The sequence below is a fragment of the Sminthopsis crassicaudata genome, chromosome 3 (assembly GCF_048593235.1).
Source record: "Sminthopsis crassicaudata isolate SCR6 chromosome 3, ASM4859323v1, whole genome shotgun sequence".
NCBI classification, from domain to species: domain Eukaryota; kingdom Metazoa; phylum Chordata; class Mammalia; order Dasyuromorphia; family Dasyuridae; genus Sminthopsis; species Sminthopsis crassicaudata.
The window spans coordinates 73277134-73302381 of NC_133619.1; the positions used below are offsets into that span (position 1 = coordinate 73277134).

Consider the following 25248-nt stretch of genomic DNA (forward strand, 5'->3'; position numbering starts at 1 on the left):
AGAGATATGTTTGCATGTAAATTAATCATAACTCTTGACTGTTGACTACATATCCATTTAATTCATTCCCAGACTTACATTTTCATCAAATTATGTATATTGAGTTATATAATGTGAGAGAATATTTAATCAGTAGTAAAAGAAAACACAAACAAACCAATATCAGAACATTAATTGCACAAAATTCAGACTATAGCTTTCAGTCAGTTCTGCTCTGATCCCCTCTCCTTGTTTCTGCACATCATTCTTCCCCACTTTTCATCCTTTCTTACCCACATCCAAGTAGCAAAAAAAGACAAAAATCCAATTCAGTTTTGGTGGCACCTCCTAACTTAAGAAAGTTGAACCAATGCATTTTAATACGCAAAGAGATGTAGTTTCTGCACTATTGAAAGAAAAAACCATTGGCTATTTAGATATTTCTCCCAGATTCTACATCAGCAAGTGGAGACTAGGCAGGTATCAGTTTCCATCTCTGTATTCCAAGGCTTTTTGCATCCATGATGTACTTTTGTTAATTCAATTACTGTTTCAGTCTTACAATGAAGTCTGTTTAGTTTCCCCTAAGGGAAGTGGTTCTGCCTGATTATTAAAGCTGAGATAAAGATAAGTGGCTGAAGCAGTGGCTTCAGTCCCTAGAATGTTCCACCCAACCCTCCATTTCCCATTTCTGTGTTTCATTCCTGCAGGGAGACAAACCAATCCAAGGTTTGCTTTGCAATAGATTAAGTAATATGTAGCACAAAAGAATTACCAAACCCCTCAAAAAAACCAAAAATGCTGCATAGAATCTGAGTGTAAAGGGATTTCCAGCTATTTGTTCAATCCATATCTGGCATCTGGGTGGCAGGGTAGATGGAGTACGGGGTGGATGGAGTATGGGGTTAAAAAGATTATCTTCTTAAGTTCAAATCCAGCTTCAAACACTTTCTAGATGTATAACTCTGGGCAAGTCACTTGACCCTATTTGCTTCTGTTTCTCACTTGTTGAAGAAGGAAACCATTCTAGTAGCTTTCCTAAGAAGACCCCAAATGGAAGTACAACAACTTGAACATGATTGAAACATCTCAACAACAACCGTTGCCTGAACAGGAATCTCCTTTTCAACATAATCCAAACAAGAAGTCATCCAGCACTAAGCACAATACTTCAAATCTGTTCTTTCTACATTTTACTCCATCTTTTAGATGCCATGAAGTTCAGGGTAATTTGAGGCTTCTTCAAACTATCATGAGTAAAATTATGCAAGTGCAAAATTTAACGAAGATAGATGGAAAGACACATTCTCTCCAAGCAAGATGAGATTTTATTAACAGTTCGTGAACCTGCCAATAAGAATGGGTTAATAATGGTTCTTTATCAGTTTTAACCCAGTGATCCCAGTTTATGAGTTTAGAACAAAGGAACAGAGAAAACTAGGTGACATCATGGAGATGAAAACAATATAATTGACTACATAGCTGAGGCATGGGGAACAATATGATTTCACTGGAAATTGGAAATGAGGGGCTACTTTTTCTGTGACTAAGAAGTTTTAGACATTTGCAAGTCAACTTGCAAGGTTAAAAGACAGTGATTTTTTGTATAGTAAGCCAGACATACTTGAAGGGTACCTTTGGTGTGGTGTAAAAGATCCACCTCCCTGATATCCATTCACATTTGCCAAGGACATTAGAATTCCTTGAGAATAGAACAGTGATAGCAGGAGAGCTTGACTTCTGAATATCATCATAAATAAGTTGAATTTATTCATTAAGTTTGGAAACTGGGAGACTGAACCGTGACTTAGGCAGTTATGAAACAAAAACACTTAATTGTAAATAGGATTAATAAAAATTATACAGAATCAATTCAATCTTCTTAAAATTCAATTATGCAATGCTCTCAGTATCTCAGTACTCATTTATATAAATAATCTATTCTCTCAAGCAATGAAGATCTCAGCACATTCATGCCTAACTTTCTAGGCAGTTCTTAAGATTCTTATCTCAGTTTCTCATAAACAGTCTACTAATGTGCTGTGGGCCCTATTAATCTTTCTGTTGACATTGTGAAGATGATAGTGGATCATTTATGATGTCTACCTTCCATGTAACCAGCCTATCTACTTTTTTGCTTATATATTTCTCTGATCACTTTCTACATACATCTTTTCTTCTTTGTATTTCCTTATTTGTAAGAAAAGCTACAGCACATTACAAACTCAATTCTTGTACTCACTTTGGGAGATATTCAATTTTAAGTGTTTTGAAACTGTAGTATTTCATGATCTACAGCCATACGACACTAGAAGACTATTGCTATTCAAAAAAAGAGACCTTTGTTTTAGGGAAAAATTTGATATCACTAGAAGTTTTTTGTAGCTCCCCAAAAGACAATGCAACTTCCTTTCCTCCTAGTATTCAATTCAACTGACATATCATCCATTTATCCATCCATCCATTCATTTGTCTGTCTTTCTATTATCTTTGTAACCCAACATGTAGCACAAATCCAGGCATATAGTAGGGACTTAATAATAATCTACATACAGATAAGTTCCTTAGGTTATCAGTTTAACTGCATTCTCTACCAACTTGATTTTTTTGTGCAGATAGCGAGTCAAAACTCTAGTAAAGTGTTCATGGATCTCATCAGAGTGTGATAGAATTTGGTTACCACAATAGTCTCTGGTAAGAGGAATTATTAGAGACCATCATTAGATATTATTTTCCTCATTACTTTGAACTTTGTGAGCACATATTTTTCCTTATCCCTTGATATTAATGATCAGAGAGTTGTTGAACAAGATTATTTCTGTTGCTTTATCTTTCACAGAATCTTATGTAATTTTGTTATGTCCATGAGACGTATTTTGTTGAACGAGAACATAAACGGCAATGTTGCACTTTCCTGAATCAAATAATCTAATCGTAACAAATAAGCACAGTACAATTTATATCTCTATTTTTTCTATTAATTGTGTTATGATAAAGATGTTCTCTGTTCTATAATAGCACTTGAAAGAACATTTTATTCCTTTTTGTTACCTAATCAAATATACTTTAGTAGTATGCATAATCTCAGGAAAATATAAAGATGGCAAAGCATTTTGATCAGTTATTATATTCTCCTAGTCTCCTTTTAAAAAATGTTTTAAGATATGTTTTCTTTATCTTCCTATCTTCCCCTCCTGAATAGTCTTTGAAAATCGATGCTTCTCAGATTGTATCATCTTTGACACAAATCTCTTCTGTACTTGTTTTCACCTTGATTTTTTTCCATTTTTATTTTCTTCCATGCCATTTTTCTTTCCTATAAAAGCTTTTCTGGGCTCATGATATTAAAAGTGCAATTTTAGTTTCACTTGATAGTAATACTGTCTTTTTATTTTTTGCCTCTTTGTTAGTGTTTTTTCAATTTCATTCTTAAGTGCCTTAAGGATGGCTTTGCTTAGTAGGATCTTGAAATTTCATTTTCTCTCTATTGTTTGTTACTGCCTTATGGGGCAGTATTACTCATGATCTTCCATCATCTCTTTAAAATTTTACACATATTTATATTACATATTATATTATTATTAAATATTATACACATATTATCTGTATATATATGTATACATTATAAATTATACATATATTTATATTATAAAGTGGTGCTGCTCTTGGCTTTCATACCTTGACAATTAAAGGAAGGATCTACTGAATAAGGCAGTTTTTGGCTCTTTTGGCCTTCTTGTGAAGGCAGTTGATTCACATCTATTAGTTTTCATGTGGAACTGCTGTCATTTGAATTGATGTCCTTTCCTCCAGGCATCGAGGTCACTCAGTGCTAGAGCACTGAGCCCGGAATCAGGAAGATGCCATTCAAAATGTGGTCTCACACACTTAACTGGCTATGTGGTCCTGGATTGACAAACCACTCTAGTTTCCTTGCCAAGAAAATCCCAGGAGGCAGTCTGGTCCATGGGGTTAGAAAGAATTCAGATACGGAACTTAAACAACCACCTTTCCATTTTTTGGTAATCATTAATCTACTTAAATAATTGAAGTTGCAATTGTTTTAATTACATACAATATTTTTCTCATTTTTATTCTATCTTTGAATATATTTTTTTTTAATTTTTGCTCTATCACAGTGGTGTTTTGACTGTATATAAACAACTATAATTAGGGAATAAATTGCCTAAGTAAGGAGTAATTTTCTGATAAAAATGATTAATTTAATTTTATTTTTGATGATACATAAAACATTTATTAATTACTTCTTATATGGAAGACAATGTACTTATGTGCTGGAGATAAAAAGTAAACCAGACAATCCCTGTCATCAAGGAACTTTAACATTCTAGTAGGAGAAGGAAAAGCTGGTAGGGCTGGGAGAATTGGCCATTGTCAAGACAGACCAAAGAGTAAAGTTGTATGTAAAGTGGACCCTGTACTGAAATAATGTTATGGACAAGGATTCCATTTCAGGAGATTGGGGCTTTGCTATTCAAATGCTTCCTATATTGAATACCTTTCAATTATGTTCTCAAAGAAAACATTCCTAATGTTTAAGTGTGAGATTTCTGTGGAGGGTAAAAGGCTTTGACTTCTCTCATTTCTTATTCTTGAACCATATTTTACTACCCTCACCAGTTGCTGACTTTGCATTGAAATTAATCAAGTATAAAAGTATATTTTGATTTAATTTGGAGAGTCTTAAAAAATTCTTTTTATAATTTCTTTACTGCTATTCTTGTCAATGAATGTTGGCTCATCAGTTTACATTTGTTTTCATATGACCTTTTTGCAAAAAACAATACACTGCAATACAAGGTAACCGATTCCTTGTAAAATAATAATTCAGTGTGGTCTTTGAGAAAGTGGTAAAATAAATTCCACCAACATCTTTATTTTTTTTCAAAGAGAAGCTCCTACAAGTCTTCCTATTTTAGCTATAACTTCTTTTTCGGTCTTCTGAAATGTTGAGACTGATAAAGTTCTAATCCTCTAATAATTTTAAACTTTTTGGTCACTATATAGGAAGCTCATGTTTAGAGTACTAACAGCTAAGTAGATATTATATAGATGATATAGAAACTGACTTTTAGCACACACTACTTACTTTTACACCACTGCAGAAGTACAAAGGGATTACACAAAATTCTTTTCATGGGATGTCATGGTCAATGAAGTCATTATCAAGTGGCCAACCTGCTGGTGATGACCTTTTATATATTTAATTAAGCTAGTCATAACAGAACTTTTCTAATTTCTTATAGTATTCTATAGATTCATAAGATCATAATTCCAAGCTAGAAATAACTTCACATATTTTCATTCTTCTAATCTAGTTTCAATGTTTTAAAAATTGTACATAGATATGTGATTCTAAAATGACTCCTCAGTATTTGTATATGTGTGAATATACATATGTGTGTATTTATATATATGTATATATACATATGGAAACTATATACAAAATAAGTAATTTGGGGGCAGGAGAAGGAGAGAAACAATAGCTAGAAAGATTAGGAAAAGGCTTTGTGTAAATGGTACTTGAGCTGGATTTGAAGTGAACTAAGAATTTTAGGAGGTAGAGGTGAGGAGGAAGAATATTACAGGCATGTGAGACAGTCTGTGAAAAACATAGTAATATGAAGTAGAATTTCCTTTGGGAAGAATGTCAAGAAGGCCAATTTGGCTGGATGATAAGAGTGTGAAGGGGGAGTAATGTAATAAAAAGGCAGAAAAGGGAGTTTGGGGCCAAGTTGTGAAAAGTTATAAACTAAGAGTTTCTATTTGATCTTAAATATAATAAAGAATTAATGAAATTTTATTGTCCAATTTGTCAGCAATCATTTTTAAAATGCCCACCATGTGCCAAGCACCGTAATAGTTGCTTACCACACAAAAACAAAAAATGAGTCTCTCTCTCCTCAAGAAGTTTACATTTTGATAGGGAAGCAACGTGTACAAATATGAGCTTAAAGAAGATTCAAAATGAATACAAACTAATCAGGGGTGGGGGTGAAAAACTCTAGCAGTAGAGTTAATCAGGGAAGGCATCATTTGTGAAGGTGGTGCCTACCATCTTCCTCCATACTGTCAACACATATGGCCATCCTTTAAATCTTCTCACTTCTTCCTACCTTCCCCAATAGTTATGGTCATGTGTTTCTGCTCCCTTTTGTGGCAAAACTCCATCATCTTAAATACTCTCTTCCATAGGTTTTCATGACATTTTCTTTTATTGGTTCTCCTGTTATCTAGCTTACCACTATTTAGTCTTCTTAGCTAGTCACATTTATTGTGGATGTCCCTCTAGTCTCTGTCTTGGACCCTCTTCACTCTCTCTCTCTTTTTTTTTTTTTTCTTTTCTATCTCATCTGGTGATTTCATCAACTCCTATAGATCAATGATCATCTCTCTGCAGATGGTTACTATTTATCACTAACTACCTTAATAAATGTACCAGAAAACCTCAAAGTCAACATGTCCAAAACAGAAGTAATTTTCCCCCCTCTATATGTTCCCCTTTTCAAAATTATTACTGCCCAGGATAGTACCATCCTCATAGTCACCTTGATTCCCAATTTCAGTGTTGTCCTTAAATGCTCACTTTCACCTCACTTAACCAGTCTGTTGCCAGATCTTTTCACTTTTTGCCTTTATGACATCTCATTCATATTTCTTCTTTTCTCCACTCACATAGCCACTAGTTCAGATCCATATTACTCCTTGCTTAGGTTGTTGCAGTGGCTTTCTCACTAATCTCCCTAACTGAAGTTTCTTTCCACTTCAATCTTCCAAGATGATTTTTTTTCTAGCATCTGTCTGACAAAATTACCCCCTTGCTCAATAAGATTTTGTAGTTCCTGTTACCTCTGAATCATATAAAGCCCTCTAGCATTTAAAATCTTTCTGTTTTTCAAATCTTAAACTTTTTTTTTTTTCATGAACCCTATGATTCAACTGCATGGATCTCTTCATAGCTCCTTGAATACATTAGTCCATTTCTTGGAATCCATACTTGGAGTGCTCTGCTCCTTCCATTCCATCTATTAGAAGTCTCACACTCAGCTCAAATCCCATCTTTTTCAGTAGACCTTTCATTGTTCTTTTCCTCTTGGATTGCCATATGCAACTAATTATTATAAGTATTTTTATGTGTATCTAGTTATTTGTTTTCTTTTCTATTATGAGCTACCTCAAAAGCAGGAACTTTTCTTTCCTTTAAAAAAAAATTAAACTTTAACTTTTTTAATAGTGAAAATTTAATTTCTTTCCTCTTCCCCATTAGAAAAAAAAATCACAACTATCAGAAGATGGGTAGCTTCATCATAGTCAATCATGAATGGTTCTTGAATTGATCAGAGTTGATCAATTTCAATTGTTTGTTTTTACAGTATTATTTGATATTATTATAAATTATTCTCCTGGTATGCTCACTTAAGACTACATTAATTCATACAAATCTAACCAGGTTTTTCTGAAACTGTCCCTTTCATCATTTTTTATGGCACAATAATATTCCAATCCCATAAAAATAGTATTCATATATCACAATATGTTCAACCACTCTACAGAGGATGCATACTGACTTACTTAGTTTACAATCGTTTGTTGTTACAAAAAACAACCACCATGAATATTTTTGCAGTATGGGTCCTTTTCCTTTTTAATGTTTTTGAGCTGTAGTTTGCTCTTCTTTGTATATTCAGCTTGGTACATAGTAAGAGCTTAAAATAAGATTGTTGATTATAGGTAAATAAAAGGAGGAGAGATGCCCATTTCCATTATTAGTCTGTTTTTAAAGTCTTGTCATTGTAAGTCATATAGTAATTATTTGATCTTGAGAAGTATTTTGTTTCACAGGAGAAAAAAAAAGTTAAGTAGAAATGATTTTTATAATACTAATATGTCAATAGTAGGAGTGAAATTGGAATTTGGAATTCTTAAATTATTTACTCTCATTTCTACCACTACTCATCATAACAGGATTAACTAGGATTAGTTTTTTGCACTTGTAATAGTTAAGGCAATTTAAATTTAGTTTTCTTTTTTTTTTTTTTTTGTCTGATTTTTTCCCCCAATTATTTCATGACATTTCAGTGCTTCAGAGAATTTAGATGAGCTCTCTTCCTCCAGTAGCTGGTTACTTAACCAGAAGCATATTAAGAAAAGGAGAAAAGACAGAACAAGACTGAGATCTCCATCCTTGACTCTCATGAGCACAGCAGCCCGAACGAGGCCACTTCAGAGTTTCCACAAACGAAAACTCTACAGATTGAGCCCTGCTTGTTATTGGATTCCAAAGGTAAGATTGTTTTGATGAGAAGACAGAGGTATCAACACTTGTACATATCATATATGATAGGATATTCATTGTACACACTTTCAAAAAATAATTATTAATTCAACATGGTTTAGTAGAAAGACTTAGATTTGAAATCAAAGATTTGGGTTCTAACTCTAACTCTGTAATCCTGGGAAACCTCTTTGGATCTTATCTGTAAAATAAGGTTGTTAAACTAGGTGATCTATAAGGGTCCTTTGATCTCTGGGTCCTAAGATCCTCATTGGAGCCACAGGCTAATAGATGATTGGATGGGGTGAAGCTGACTTCAGAAAGACCTGGGTTCACCTCTGAAATAATCTGGCCATGTGATCCTAAGCAAATCACTCAAGACCCAGATCCTATTCCACATATCCTACTTTCTGCAGGAGGACTTTCCTGGGCCTTCTTTTCCTTCCCCTACCGATCAACCAAGTGCCTTTCCTCTCACATTTTCTTCTAACTACTATGAATATATCTTATTGGATATTGTTTTCATACAACACCTTCCATTCAGATGTGTGCTTCTTGAGGGTAAGGACCATATTTTGTGTCTTTCACATGTCCCCAATATTGAGTGCAAAGCCTGGCACATAGTGCTTAATAAATGCTTATTGATTTATTGACTGACTTAACCTTTTAATGCTCCAGCAATGTTTTTGTGTATAAGTTGCAGAACAACTGTCAGTCTGCACTGGGAGATGGGATTTCCTTGCTGGGAGTTTACCATTCCAATGAAATTACAGTTTTCCCTCTATACATCTTCATTTAAATATACAAATACAGGCTATTTGAGTGCCTTTCCAAAACACCCTCTATTATAGTTATTATTGTTATTTCCAGTAAGAAAGATTTAATTAGGGCAAAAATCACGCATTACAAGAGTTGAAATTTTATAGGCAAAGCACTTTGTAAAAGTATGAAAAATTAGGTTAAATTATATAGATTCTAACATGTCTTTTAGCTCTAGGACCAAGATCCTTTGATTGCTATTTCCTGCAAATCATTATGGATTGATGGTTATTATTTTTTTTTTTTTCATTAAATCACTATTTCATCAGGATAAAAATTAGGTGTTTTGGCATCAAGTCAAAGAGAGTCAGCCTATGATCTAAAGATAAAGATCCCATAACTATAAAGGGTTGAAGGGAGAGCCTGAGCCTGGGGATAAAAGTAGGATGGAGTTAAATAAGGAAAAAGTGGGCCAAGAATTTAGACTAGAATGTTTAAACCTTTTTTTGGTATCATGGATCCCTTTAGCAGTCTCTCAAACTTATAAATCTTTTTTCAGAATAATGTTTTAATGTATAAAATATATAAAATTACAAAGGAAACCAATCAAATTATAAATAAAATTATAAAATCAAATAAAATTATAAAATATTTAAGCAAAAATAAATTCATGAACCCTAGATTAAGAACCCCTGATTCAGATCTAGTTTAAGAAGAGATCTTTGGTGTACATGCAAAGTGATAACGGGAAGCACCTAAAAGTGATTATTCAGTGCCTTAAACTTGGTTATCATTACTTTTATGTTAGGATTTATGAGTTTAAAAAGCACAAAAAATAATTTTTATCTAATTTGAGTAAGCTATTGCTATATGTGACTATAGTACCTAAGCTATGGCCATGCAGTTTATTTTATTTTATTTTATTTCTTTTCTTTTTCTGAGGCTGGGGTTAAGTGACTTGCCCAGGGTCACACAGTTAGGAAGCGTTAAGTGTCTGAGATCAGATTTGAACTCGCGTCCTCCTGAATTCAAGGCTGGTGCTCTATCCACTGTGCCACCTAGCTGCCCCAGGCCATGCAGTTTAAACGATGAATCTTTTACATGTTTGACTTAGAACATCCATCACCATAACCTTTCCACTTAATTATATTTTCTTAATGTAAAAACAAATGCTAACAACTTATAGTTACTATATAGAGTGTAGAATTTTACTATTTTTTGCTGAAGTTTTAGTAGTTTTAAATATTACTTTAATAACTTAAGTTCTACTAAAAAGATCACAAAGATTTCTGGAACACACAAAGAATGGAATGTAATTAGAATACAAAGTAGGATTAAAAGAGTACAAACATTTCAGTATAGTTGATACATTTATCAAACACTGTTAACAATTTCTATCTTAGCTAACTTGAGAAGTCTCTGATCTAGTTTGATTTATCTAAAGTTTTGGCTGTGGCTCTGAGATCACTAACCAACTTTACCAGGGCTCAAAATCCCTGTAATCTTTCAATCCTTTGCAAAGCACTAAAAGTTATGCTTAATTCTAGAGGAGTTTAAAAAATTATCTTTCATTTAATGGTCATCTATTGCATAGATATATGCATCTATTTGCAAATCACCATCCTAAATTTAGGGGAAATGCAAAGATAAAGATTTGTTTCTCTTCCCATGATGTTCATAATCTAATAAGTTATATAATTAGTTGTGCATGTGGACCTTTTGGGAAATGAGGAAAAATGGGCAGTGTGAGAGAAAAGGTACTCTAGTAGAGGAAAGACAGTGATATAAGTCTGTATATAGTTGAGCACAGTCTAAGAAAAATTTCAGCCTTAGGCTTTAACTAAGAACTTTTTGTTTTCTTCTTTGTAATTCTTAGAATTAGAGCTCAGTTCTTTCTAAATCCTGTTCTAGAAGAGGATAATTGCCTTTTGTTTTTCATAGTTTGGCAAAAGATACAAGTAAAGATGATAGCCATACTATGTTTGCCTAATAGAATGTAAATCCCTTAGTGATACTAAGTTAATGAAGAAATAAGTTATTTTTCCCTCTTCAGGGAAAGAACTTCTTTAACCCATCTAATATTTAACTGGTAAGTATTTAAGTATTTGGGTCTGTAGAGTCTTTGTATGTATTCTGACAGGTTTCCAACTAACTTCTAAACCTGATATTAATTTTTAAGGCGACTCTTTTAAAAAAATTTTAAAACTCATTTAAACAATACAGTGTAATTTTCTGAATAGGTGAAAAGTTGTCTCATTTTAAGTTTGTGACAAGAAAATGGAACAAAACATGAGATTAGATCTGTAAATTACCTTAAGTATATACACACACATACACACACACACACACTATATATATATATATATATATATATATATATATATATATATTCATAAATTTGTATATACACATAGATAAGTGTATATAAGGTGTATATGTGTATGTAATTTGTAAATCAAAATACCCGATAAACCTAAAATAAATTCATTTACTCAATGATCACTTTTTAAGCATTTACTATCTACTATATTCTTGGGGGATAAAAAGATACTCTAATAGAATTTACAATCTAAAATAATTTAATTCTGCATGTGAAAGGTAGCATGGTGTAGTGGATAAAGATTGGCTTTAAGGGGCAGCTAGGTGGCGCAGTGGATAGAGCACCAGCCCTGAATTCAGGAGGACCCGAGTTCAAATGTGGTCTCAGACACTTAACACTTCCTAGCTGTGTGACCCTGGGCAAGTCACTTAACCTTAGCCTCAGGACAAAAAAAAAAAAAAAAAAAAAAAAGAATTGGCTTTAGATGAAGGAAGATGTGGGTTCAAGTCCCACTTCTGACCTGTCTTGGCATTGTGACCCCAGAGAAGTCCATTTAATCAGTCAGTGCTTTAGGCCCATTGTGTCAAACTCAAATAGGAACTCTCTTGCCAAACATTTTCCTATTAAATTTTAATCTGGATATATTTTCTTTAGGAAATTTTTTAAAAAGTATTTATTTAATATTTTTCCTCAAATATATTTAAAACAACTTTTGTACAACTTTTGAATTCCAGGTTTTCTCCTTATCCCCACCCCAGTTAAGAAAGTTTTTTGCAAAACATTTCTGTAGAAGACATGTTGTGAAAGAAACCATAGATCTCCCATTGTAATGGGGAAAAAACCCTTAAGAAAAATAAAGTTGAGAGAGACAGAGATTCTCAGAGAGGGAAGGAGGGAAGAAAGGAGGGAGGAGAGAGGGAGGGAAAGGAAGAAAAGGAAGAGGGAGAGTAAGAGAGAAAATGCTTTAGTCTATATTCAGACATAATCAGTTCCTTCCCTGGATATGGATTGAATTTTTCATTATAAGTCCTTTAGAATAGTTGTGGATCATTGTACTGCTGAAAATAGCAGTCATTTACAACTGGTCATCTGAGAACATTGCTATTACTTTGTATACAATACATTTCACATTGCTTGAGTTAATGGGAAGTCCATGCAGAAGGAAGTTTTTCAGGTTTTTTGTTTTTTTTTCCTGAGAACATCCTGTTCATCATTTGCCATAGAACAATAATATTCCATCAAAAAGAAATACCACAGTTTATTCAAACATTTCCCAGTTGATGGGCATCCTCTTAATTTCCAATTTTTGCCTTGAGAAAAGAACTACTGAAACTATTTTTTGTATATAGGTCATTTTCCTTTTTTTTTTTTTTTTTTGAAAAAAATATCTTTTGGTATTCATGCCTAATTGTGGTGATATTAGGTCAAAAGATATGCATGAATTTATAGTCCTTAGGAAGTTGTTGACCTATTTTAGGAGATAGAGTTTATTAATTTGGGAGTTCCCTAAACAAAAGAAATCAGGGGCATTCCCCATGTCTATCTGTTGTGTATAAGGCAAAAGTAGACAGAGTGGACAAAGGACTATTGCTGGAGAAGAAGAGAAGGTAAAGAAAGCCTATGAATTCGGAAGTATTACCTTTGAAGGAGAAATTTGCTCCTATTAGCAACTAATATAAGCTAATCAAAGCAGTAACAGGATTTGCCTTAGAAACTCTTATGAGATATCCTTTTTTTTTTTTTTCTTGAGATGACTAATCTATTGAATTGAAGGATAGTGTAGGTATCCACTATAAATAAATCATGGTGAAGAGGAGGGAGAGAAAAATAGGAAGATAAGGGGAAGGAAGAAGGAGGGAAAGAGATAAATTATAAGAGATAATTAGATAAGAGATATAAGAGATAAAAGAGATAAAAAATTTGAGTAGAGAATATTGTTTAGCCAGAGGAATCACAGAAAGCTTTCTGAAAGAGCTGTTACCCTGAGAAGACAAGGGATTGTGAAAGAAAATGAGGATAAAGAAGAGTTTTTAATAAGAAATATGATGGTGGAGATTGCATATTTAGTTTAACAACAACTAATTATCCCTTTTGGTTGTAATATGTAATGTATGAAGGTGAGTAACATGAAATGAAGCTAAAAGATAGGTTGAAAACATCTTTTTGAGAGTCCAAGTGCCAAGCTAAGCAGTTTGCCTTTTATTCCAGGTGCATTAGGGACCCACTGAAAATTTTTGAGCAAGAAAATAACATGATCACATCTATGCTTTAGGAAGATTATTTTGGTAGCTGGATCAAAGAAGAGGGAGACTTAAGGCAGGGAATTCATTTAGGAGGCTATTGTCATATCCAAGTGAGTGATGATGAGGCCTGAAATGAGATGCTGACAGTGTGAGGAGAAAGGTACAAATGAAAGCTATGTGGTGGAGTTAGAATAGGCAGGATGTGAAGACTAAAATGAAGGACACGAAAAAAAAACCAAAAAACAAATCCAAAATGCTAGCCTTATTTTAAACCTCTGCACTTCCTGTTCTATTTCAGCTCCTATTCGTGTGTGTGTGTGTGTGTGTGTGTGAGAGAGAGTGTGTGAATTTTGCCCTAATTTCTCCAAATGAAAGTTATTTCTCAACTTTTCTTACTTGTTTTGGATTTAAGTAAGGAAGGGTATGCAAAGGCACCAGCCTTACTCTCTCCTCCAGAACCATCTGGGTGTCCAGTGGCAAGTATGGAACAAGAGGATTAGAGATGGCCCCAGATGCAGTGGGAGATTTTGGCCTTTTGGGGGAGTTGTTGGGGAAGGAAAGACACAACTAGGCACAGTAGATAAAGCACTGGCCTTGGTGTCAGGAGGGCCTGAATTTAAATCTAAACTTAGAGACTTACTATGTGTGGTGTTAAACAAGTCATTTAACCCTGATTGTCTCCAGATAAGTAAAACCCAATCAAATAAATCTGTGCTAAAGGAAATTCATATAGCAAGACAGAATGATATTTGAAAGCAAATACATATACAATCATAGCATGTAACAGATCATACACATGGATAAGGTAGACTATATACCTATTTACAGGATGAAGGAAATTCTGAGGAGAAATAAATACTTTTTACTCTTATGAAATATTCAAAAACAAGTTTCTCTAACTTCAGATTTCCTCCCCTTTTTTGACCTAATAATTTAAATTGCAAGGTCATTTTTCTTGAAACTTAATCAAGTTGTATGTGAGAGAGACAGACAGATAGACACACTTACCCTTGGTGTTCCTTAGATACAAAACATAGGATACTTATATATAAAAAAAAGATAATTGCATTATGGGGTTTTATTTTTCTTTTTTAAGGACAAGGTAGGGTAAATCTAATGATGTTGCTAAAATTTTACAAGTATAGGTTACTTTTTTTTAGATATAAATATACACATATATGCATAGGCTGCCCCAAAAGTCTCAGTGTAGTTTTAAGTTTTATCTTATTATGTATGAATTTAAGCTAATGCTTAAAACTTTTGATGTAAGATTTTTGTGGCATGTAAATAAACATGTACATAGATATAAATAGCTATGTTATAAAATTATTTTAAAATATATTTAAAGAAAAAAATTGTTTTTAAAAAAATTCAATAGTATTTTATTTTTCAAATACATGTAAAAATAGTTTTCATCATTTGTTTTTGTAAGATATTAGATTCTTACTAGATGCTAAGTTGGTACTTAACAATTCTCTAGCTCAGGGTTCACACCTTTAGTTCACATCTTTAAACCGAGTTCTGAAAAGTAGTTTACACACTTTTTAAAGGAGCTAGTCCATTGGCTGTAGGAGTTCCCACAAACCCCTAGGAGTACCCACAAGCCCATTCTCTGGGAGGATAAAAGAGGCAACATTGAGTCTGGAGAACAGTCTGGATTGGGTCAAGGACAAGACTTCCCAGGAGAACTTCCGGGAAGCTCGAGGAGATTCAGAGCCAGGATTCAGGAAGAAGGATTCGAGATTCTACCTTTTCTCTGGCTGGAGACTCCAGAAGCCTCCCAAGAAACCTGCTCACAGAGAAAAGGATTCACAGAAAAGAAACCTCCTCCCAGAGAAGGATTACAATTGAGAGACGACAGAACTCTACAATAAGGCTTTGTGTTCCACATTTTTCTCCCTTACTTACCTCTCCCTTTCCCAAGACAAGAAGTAATCTGACTTAAGTTAAATATGTACAATTCTTTTAAACATATTTTCATATGTCATGTTGTGTAAAAAAAAAAAAATTGAACCAAAAGGAAAAAAACTGAGAAAGAAAAAAAGAGGACTTCCAGCCAAGATGGTGGAGAGGAAGCACACATCTGCTTAAGCTCCGCGTTTTCTCCCAGAATTTATTTCATGACAAGCCTCAGAATTAATGCTTGACCGGAAAAAACCCCACAAATAATTACCAACAGAAGACATTCTTGAAATTCACCAGAAAAGGTCTGTTTTTGCTCAAGGGAGGGATCGAACAGATGGGTTGCAGCAGGCTGAGGGCAGGTAGCAAGAATGAGACAGGCAGCTCACACTGCTGAGACCAGAGGGGGGAGGGGTGTGATCTCTTCCATTTCTTCCAAAAGACTTTTACCCCAGTGTGGATATTTTGTCTTGGCAGCAAGCCAGGATCAGCAGAGAAGGTATAAACACCAGAGGTAAAGAATAAAACCTGGAAAAGCTAGCATCTCTCGGGACCTGGCCACCCCCACCCCCACCCCCACTTGGAGTGACTCAGCATGTTCTTAGAGTCTCAGAGCACAGACACAACCCAGCCATTGCTGTTCTGTTAGTGCCTCAATGCTGTCCTCCACAGTCTGTAGAGAGAAAGCCTGGTAATACCATCCAGCCCCAGCCCCCCCCCCCCCCAAAAAAAAAAAGCAGACCATTTGTTTTTCTTATTAGTTTGTTTCTTTTGATTCTTCTCTGACAAAATGAGCAAAAAATTTAAAAGGACTCTAAGCATTGATAGCTTCCATATGGATAAAGAGCAGACTTTAAATCCTGAGGAGACTAAAAGCAGACTGTCTCCAGAGGAATCCCCAAAGGGGGATATGATCTGCTCCTCAATACACAAAAATGTCATAGAAGAAATCAAAAAGGGTCTCACAAGAAAGCTAGAAGAGAAATGGGAAAAGGAAAGGGAAGCTTGGAAAGAAAGTCTGGAGAAGTCATCCCAAGCATTTAAAGATAGAATGGATAAAGAAAACAAATCATTGAGAAATAAAATTAGTGAGTTGGAAAAAAGAATATAGCTCTCTAAAAAATAAAATAGGTGAAATGGAAAAAAATTCCGTAGAACAAAACAACTCACTTAAAAACTCAATTGGACAATTAGAAAAAAGATATAAAAAAAGTGAGTGAAGAAAATACTTCATTGAAAATCAGAATTAAACAAATAAAATTGAATGATTTGAGGAGACACCAAGAATCAGTCAAGCAAAACCAAAAAAATGAAACAATGGAAAGAAATGTCAAATACTTTCTTGGGAAGACAACAGACCTGGAAAATAGATCCAGGAAAGACAATCTGAGAATAATTGGACTCCCTAAAAAATATGATGAAAAAAAGAACCTGGACACTATTTTCCAGGAAATTATCAAAGAAAACTGCCCAGATGTTTTAGAAACAAGAGGGTAAAATAAACATTGAAAGAATTCATTGATCACCTACTAAAAGAGACCCTAAAATCAAAACACCAAGAAATAAAGTGGCCAAATTCTAAAACCATCAGATGAAGGAAAAAATACTGCAAGCTGCAAGAAAAAATCAATTTAAATATGGAGGGAAGAAGATGGACATTCAACGAAATAAGTGAATTTCACCTATGCTTGATGAAAAAACCGGATCTAAACAAAAAAGTTTGATTTCCAAATACAGAACTCAAAAAAGAGTTCTAAAAAGATAAAAAGAAATCTTGAGAACTATATTTCTGCCATAAAGATATATAAAGAACACATGTATAATTTGTTCTAGACACTAGAGGTGGAAAGGAAATTATACCAGCAAAAAGGGTAAAGTGGTGGTACTACATCTCACGAAGAGGCAAAGGTAACCTATTATATCTGAGAGAAAAAAATGGAGGGGAATGAACATAGTGTGTATCATATTCTCATTAGAATTGGCTTAAAGAGAAAAATATAGACATACTCGATTTATGGTGAAATTCCTCCTACTTCAATGAAAAGTGGGAGGGGAAAAGTAAAAAGGGAAGTAGTAAGCTAAGCGAAGGGAATACAGAAATTGTGACGAAAAGGGGTAAAATAGGGGGAGAAACTCTAAGGGGGGGGAGGGATACTAAAAAGGGAGGGCTGTGAGAAGCAAGTGGTGCTTACAAGTTTAATACTGGGGAGGGGGGTAAGGGGAAAGGAAAGGAGAAAAGCATAAGCAGGGGTTAACATGATGGCAAGTAATACAGAATTAGTTATTTTAACCATAAAGGTGAATGGGATAAACTCCCCCATAAAGAGGAAGTGGTTATCAGACTGGATTAAAAGCCAGAATCCTACTATATGTTGTTTATAGGAAATAAACCTGAAACAGGGTGATACATACAGAATAAAAGTAAAAGGTTGGAGCAGAATCTACTATGCTTCAGGTGAAGCCAAAAAAGCAGGGGTAGCCATCCTCATCTCAGATCAAGCAAAAACAAAAATTGATCTAATTAAAAGAGATAAGGAAGGGCTAGTACTATATCTTGCTAAAGGGTAGCATAGATAATGAAGCAATATCAATATTAAACATATATGCACCAAGTGGTGCAGCATCTAAATTCTTAAAAGAGAAATTAGGAGAGCTGCAAGAAGAAATAGACAGCAAAACTATGTGATAGTGGGAAATCTCAACCTTGTACTCTCAGAATTAGATAAATCAAAGCACAAAATAAATAAGAAAGAAGTCAAAGAGATAAATAGAATACTAGAAAAGTTTGATATGATAGATCTTTGGAGAAAACTAAATGGAGGAAGAAAGGAGTACACTTTCTTCTCAGCAGTTCATGGAACTTATACAAAAATTGACCATATATTAGGACATAGAAACCTCAAACTAAAATGCAGTAAGACAGAAATAGTAAATGCATCCTTTTCAGACCACAATGCAATGAAAATTACATTCAGTTAAAAAATAATTGGAAACTAAATAATCTCATACTAAAAAGAATGATTGGGTGAAACAGCAAATCATGGACATAATAACTTCACCCAAGAAAATGACAATAATGAGACGTCATACCAAAATGCGTGGGATGCAGCCAAAGCGGGTAATTTTATCTTTAAAGGCCTACTTGCGTAAAATAGAGAAAGAGAAGGTCAATGAATTGGTCTTGCAACTAAAAATGCCAGAAAAGGAACAAATTAAAAACCCCAAGACAAGCACTGAACTTGAAATTCTAAAAATAAAAGGAGAGATTAATAAAATTGAAAGTTTAAAAAAAAAAAACTATTTAATTAATTAATAAAACTAAGAGTTGGTTCTATGAAAAAACCAAAAAAATAGACAACCCTTAGTAAATCTGATTTTAAAAAAGGAAAAAGGAAAATCAAATTGTTAGTCTTAAAAATGAAAAGGGAGAACTCACCACTAATGAAGAGGAAATTTGAGCAATAATTAGGAGTTACTTTTCCCAACTTTATGCCAATAAATTAGATAACTTAAATGAAATAGAAGAACGCCTTCAAAAATATAGCTTGCCCAGATTAACAGAGGAAGAAGTAAATAGTCTAAATAGTCCCATTTTAGAAAAAGAAATAGAACAAGCTATTAACCAACTTCCTAAGAAAAAATCCCCAGGACCAGATGGATTTACATGTGAATTCTACTAAACATTTAAAGAACAATTAACTCCAATGCTATATAAACTATTTGAAAAAATAAGGATTGAAGGAGTTTTACCAAATTCCTTTTTTGACATAGACAGGGTACTGATACCTAAACCAGGTAGGTTGAAAACAGAATTATAGACCAATCTCCCTAATGAATATTGATGCTAAAATCTTAAATAAAATATTAGCAAAAAGATTACAGAAAATCATCCCCAGGATAATACACTATGACCAAGTGGGATTTATACCAGGAATGCAGGGCTGGTTCAACATTAGGAAAATTATTAGCATAATTGACTATATTAATAACCAAATTAACAAAAACCATATGATCATCTCAATAGATTCAGAAAAAGCATTTGACAAAATCCAACATCCATTCCTACTAAAAACACTTGAGAGTGTAGGAATAAATGGACTATTCCTTAAAATAATCAGAAACATATATTTAAAACTGTCAGTAAGCATCATATGTAATACAGATAAACTGAAACCTTTCCCAGTAAGACCAGGAGTGAAACAAGGTTGCCCACTGTCACCATTACTATTCAATATTGTACTAGAAACTCTAGCCTCAGCAATAAGGGTCGAGAAAGAGATTAAAGAAATTAGAGTAGGTAATGAGGAAACCAAACTATCACTCTTTGCAGATGATATGATGGTATACTTAGAGAACAGAACTATCGTTCTTCAGCAGAACTAGAGAAGGGTTTGAGTCATGTGTGTCCTTAGAGCTCTCTGTCTAGATCCAGCTAGAACAGAGGGCTTCCAAAAAAACTCCAAGATCTAAATGGGAAGTGAGTACATGATGACAGTTTTAATACTAGGACACACCAGGATCTCAAAGTTCGTAGTACTCAGTCCTGAATTGCCATAAAGGATCTTGAAAATCTGCACTCTAAAGCTCAAAAATCTAGTAAGGATTCCAAGAAGATAATTAGTGCAAGACTGACCAAGGGAATCAAGGTAAGATCAGGCAAGGCATATCACCTTATCTAAAAGTAAAGCAGGGATTAGATGAAGCAAAAGCTAGAGATGAATAAACCACTGAAGATATCATAATATAAAAATGATGAAATCCCTCAAAAATTTGAGAGGTAACTGCATAACAACTGCAGGAAAGACTCAAAAAAATCCTGAATTTTCTACAAGGACTACATATAAAGATAGAAGAAACAAAGCAAGAGAGGGGAAAATGGAATAAGTATTTGAGGAATGAATTAGGAGAATTTAAAATCTTACCCAAAGAAATGGACTCCCTGAAAATTAAAATATACAAAACGGACATCAACAATTTTTAAGACATATTAGAACAAAATTAATTTTTTAATAATTGAGAAATATAAGCTGTTTATCTATTGACAGAGTTCTATATCCCAATGCATTACTTTGACAAGTTAAAAAACTAATATTTTAACTTTATATGATTCTTATCACCATTTATCCTTTTCCAAACTCAGCTCTGAAAAATGAAGGGAAAAAAGCAAGTAAGTAACAACAAAATATGAAAACACTGTGCTATGTGTTCAGTGATTCACATTCCTCTCTCTGGGTGCAGATGTCTCTCTCCATCACAAGACTATTGGAATTGGCCTGAATTACCTCATTGTTGAACAGTCACGTCCAGAATTATCATATAATCTTGTTGCTGTGTATAATGTTCTCTTGATACTCACTATACTCAGCATCAGTTCATGTAAGTCTCTCCAAGCCTTTCTGAAATCATCCTGCTGATCATTTCTTAAGGAACAATAATATTTCATAACATTCATATACCATAACTTATTTTCAGCAATTCTACAACTGATGGGCATCCACTCAGTTTCCAATTTCTTGCCACTACAAAAAGGGCTGACACATTTTTGCACATATGGGTCCCTTTCCTTTTTTTATATCTCTCTAGGATACAGACCCAGTAGAGACACTGCTGGATCAAAGGGTACGCAGTTTTGATAGCCCTTTGGGCATAATTCCATGTTGCTCTCATATTTAGATCAGTTCACAACTTCACCCATAGTATATTAGTGTCACAGTTTTCCCACATCCTCTCCAACATTTGTCATTATCCTTTCCTGTCATCTTAGCCAATCTGAGAGGTGTGTAGTGGTACCTCTGACTTTATGGCAAATAGCACAGCAACTGCTCCAAACTTTTTTTCCTTAAGTCACCTATACCTCTACCTCTTCATTAGTTCTCAATAGTAAATCTTATTTCATATTTCACTGAGAAAAATCAAAACTGTCATAAACTTCCTAACTTCTCTTGACTTCACATTCCAAATCATCTTAGCATAATTTTCTTTTCTTTTTTTGATCAAGTCTGAAAGATAGGTAATCCTTTTCCATGTCAACATCAATACCTTTACTAATACTCTTGATTTCATCCCTTCCAATTCCTGCCAATAACATGTCCTTTCAATCATCCCCTCTCTCTAATTTTCAAATTATACTTCTCCATTTTCTCTTTTCCAGTTGCCATTAAACAAGTCAAGAACTTTCCTTTCCTTTCCCTTGCTTTGACCCTACCTTCAAGCTATTATATGTCTTCTATTCATATGCAATGCATGTATGAGATGTATGAGTATGGATAGATTCTCTGTGACTTGTGTTAATTTTGACCTGTCAGTCAACACCACGAAAACAGGTTTTCCACCAACTAAGTACCACACCATCCACAGATGAATCACTTATCACAGTAATTGGAGAATCTTTGAGTACTGTGGATAAATTTGCTTACCTTGGCAATGTACTTTTCAGGTTTAGTCACATAAAGGAGATTTATGCATGTATTGCCAGAGCTAACTCAACATTTGAGGGGCTCCAAAAAAACTAATGGAGAGAACACGTATTAGGCTGCATTCTAAACTGAAGGTTTGCAGAGCCATTGTGCTGATTTCAACTGCTGAAAAACCTTAACTAAACCACTTTCACTTAAATTGTCTTAGAAAAAAATTTGAAGATTACCTGACAAGATAAGGTACTGATTCAAACTCTGTTGCAGAGAGTACAACTCTGATGGACTGGCCATATGGTCCAAATGCTAACTTGCACAAGGTAAGTGCTCACAAAGTGGTCACAGGAAGTGGCATAAAGACACTCTTAAATAATATTTATGAGATGTGGGAGATGCTGGCACAGGACCATCCAGCATTGTGTGCCCACATCAAATAAGGCAATGTACTCTGTGAACAAAGCAGAATCTCAGTAGCACAAAGGAAACATGAGATTCCCAAATACAGAGACAAATGTTCTCCATCCCAAATGTTTTGACGACTTGTGATAGAACTTTCAAAATTCGTTGGATTGATCAGTCAATCCTGAACATACTGTATCCTGACCCCGACATCGTTATATCATTGGTCTTCTTTGAAAATGAAGAATGAACAATAAACAGTTCATTACCATATGTCTTATTATTTCACTAGTCACTGAAACTACCCTCTCCAAAGTCAGTTGAAAATTTCTTTATCACTAAATCTAGTGATCCTCCTCTATATTTAATACTCTTTCTTGTGGATACCTTCCTATCCCTGTTTCTTGAGAATTTTATTGTCTTTATTGTTGTGATACTGTTATGATTTTTCCCTGACTGTGACTGTCATTTTCTTTGCAAAGTCATCATCCATGAACTGCTGTCTATATTGGTTGTGCCCCAGGACTCCATCCTGGTCCCATAATTCTCATAATCTTGCCTCTTAAATTTAATCTTCTTCCTGACATCCTTTTTTATTATGAGGATATCATCATGCATTGATTCACTCAGTTCAGAAATCTATTAGTAATCATTGACTAATCATTATGCCTCAACTTGCACATATCATTTCTCACTTCCTCATTGTGTCTCCTCATAGCTCCTTTCCGTAATCCATTTTCCACATAGCTTTTATAGTAATGTTCCTAAATCATAGTTTGATCATTTTACTACTATGTTCAAGAAGCTTCAATAGCTTCCCCATTGCCTTTAGGGTAATATACAGACTGTTCTGACATCTAAAGCCCCATATCATCTATCTTCAGATAATTTTTCCAGGTCGCTTTTACATTACTTTACTATATATATATATATATATATATATATATATATCTCCAGTCTGTCTAAATTGACCCATATTATTTACTCTGCATTAGAACCCCACCTCCATGCCTTTTAACAAACTTTTTCTTTTCATATGCTTGGAATGTTCTCAATCCTCACTTAATGCCTCTTGGGACCCCTTCCATAAAGCTCAAGTGCCTCTTTTTGCAAAAAAAAAAAAAAAAAAAAAAAAAAGGCTTTCTTCATTCCTTTATAGGTTGTGCTCCACCCCTAAAAATTGTGAACTTATTTGGTATATGTCTAGTATTTACTAATTTAAAATCCCATCTTCTACAGGAAGTTTTTCTCAATCCCTCTTAATAATAGTACCTTCCCTTGAGGCAGCAAGGTGGCACAGTGGATAAACCACAAGTCCATCTGGCCTCAGACACTTAACACTTCCTATTTGTGTGACCTTGGGCAAGACACTTAACCCCACTTGCCTCAGGAAAAAATAAAATAATGATAATAATAATAATAATAATAATAATAATAATGCTTTCCCTTCCTTTATTTCCTATTTATCCTGCACATAGCTTGTTTGCATATAATTGTTTGCTCATTTTCTTCCCCATTAGATTGAGTTCCTTGAGTGAGAGGGATAATCTTTTGCTTCTTTTTGTATCCCCAGCACTTAGTACTATGCTAGTTACCTAGTAGACACTTAATAAATGGTTATTGGCTGACTGGCATAATTTGACTAGATTTTAGTGAAATATTTAATCAATTCTCTTGTTATCCTTGCATAGAAATTACAGTTATTGGCTGGGTTAAGACTACAGATTAGTGGATTTTATACTGATTGAATAGTTAAAACAAAAATAGTTGTGATTAAAGATTTTATTTCTACAGGCAGCTAGTGATTCAGTTACTAGAGTGCTGAGCCTGGAATTGGGAAGACCTGAGTTCAAATGTGGCCTTAGATATTAGCTATATAAGCCTGGGGATGCCATTTACCCTCTAAAAAGAAACTTTTTTTTTAAATTAATTTTTATAATTATAACATTTTCTTTGACAGTACATATGCATAGGTAATTTATTATTATTATTATTTTTTACAACATTATCCCTTGTACTCTCTTCTGTTCTGAGTTTTTCCCCTCTTTCTCTCCACCCCCTCCCTTAGATGGCAGGCATTCCCATACATATTAAATATCTTATAGTATATCCTAGGTACAATATATATGTGCAGAACTGAATTTTGTTGTTGTTGCAAAGGAAGGATTGTATTCTCAAGGTAAAAATAATCTGGGAAGAGAAACAAAACAAAACAAAACAAAACAAAAAAAAAAAAACAATGCTCACAGTTTACACTCATTTCCCTAAAAAGAAACTTTTGTCCCAGTTTCTTCAACTGTAAAATGGGGATAACAATAGCTCTTCCCTCTCACAGTTGTTATGAAGTTCAAATGAGATATTTGTAAAGCACTTGGCACAGTGCCTGGCATATAGTAGTGCTTTATAAACGTGAATTATTCTTGCTATTTAGAAGATATTCAATTGAGTACCTAAAAGATCTGTATGTAACCTCATGCAATTTAACATTTTCCTCAAGGATCTGGATACCAGTATAGATATCATGTTAACTAAATTTGCTTATGATAAAATAAGGAGGGATAGCTAACAATGAATATAGAATCAGGATTCAAAAGATTTTCAAAGGCATAGACCAAATCTAGTAGTAGGGATAAATATAAAATGTTCCATTTGGGCTTTTAAAAATCAGTTTAATAAGAGTAAGGTGGAGGAGTATATATAGTGGTTTGTTTGAAAATTATGTGTTAAGGTACTGCAAACTCAATAGAAGTCTCAGCATTATGATATGGGAACCCATAAAGTTCATGCAAATAGGATTTATTAAAAGAGGCGCAGCATCCATTGCATCATAGCTATAGAGCCGAAAGAGACCTAGAAATCAATTGACTCTAACCTTCTCATTTTACAGACAATTAAGAGGGAAGGAAGGATAATTTTCAAATATTTAATGTGCAAAGC

At 34.0% G+C, this 25248-nt stretch overlaps 1 protein-coding gene across 1 annotated transcript in view; it reads left to right on the forward strand.

The window, feature by feature from the left end:
- The window catches only part of KANSL1L (KAT8 regulatory NSL complex subunit 1 like), a 157545-nt gene that overhangs the window by 97762 nt on the left and 34535 nt on the right, over positions 1–25248 (forward strand). Inside the window, 1 exon segment of the mRNA XM_074298817.1 lies at positions 8080–8284. Within this exon segment, the coding sequence (XP_074154918.1) occupies positions 8080–8284 (205 nt within the window).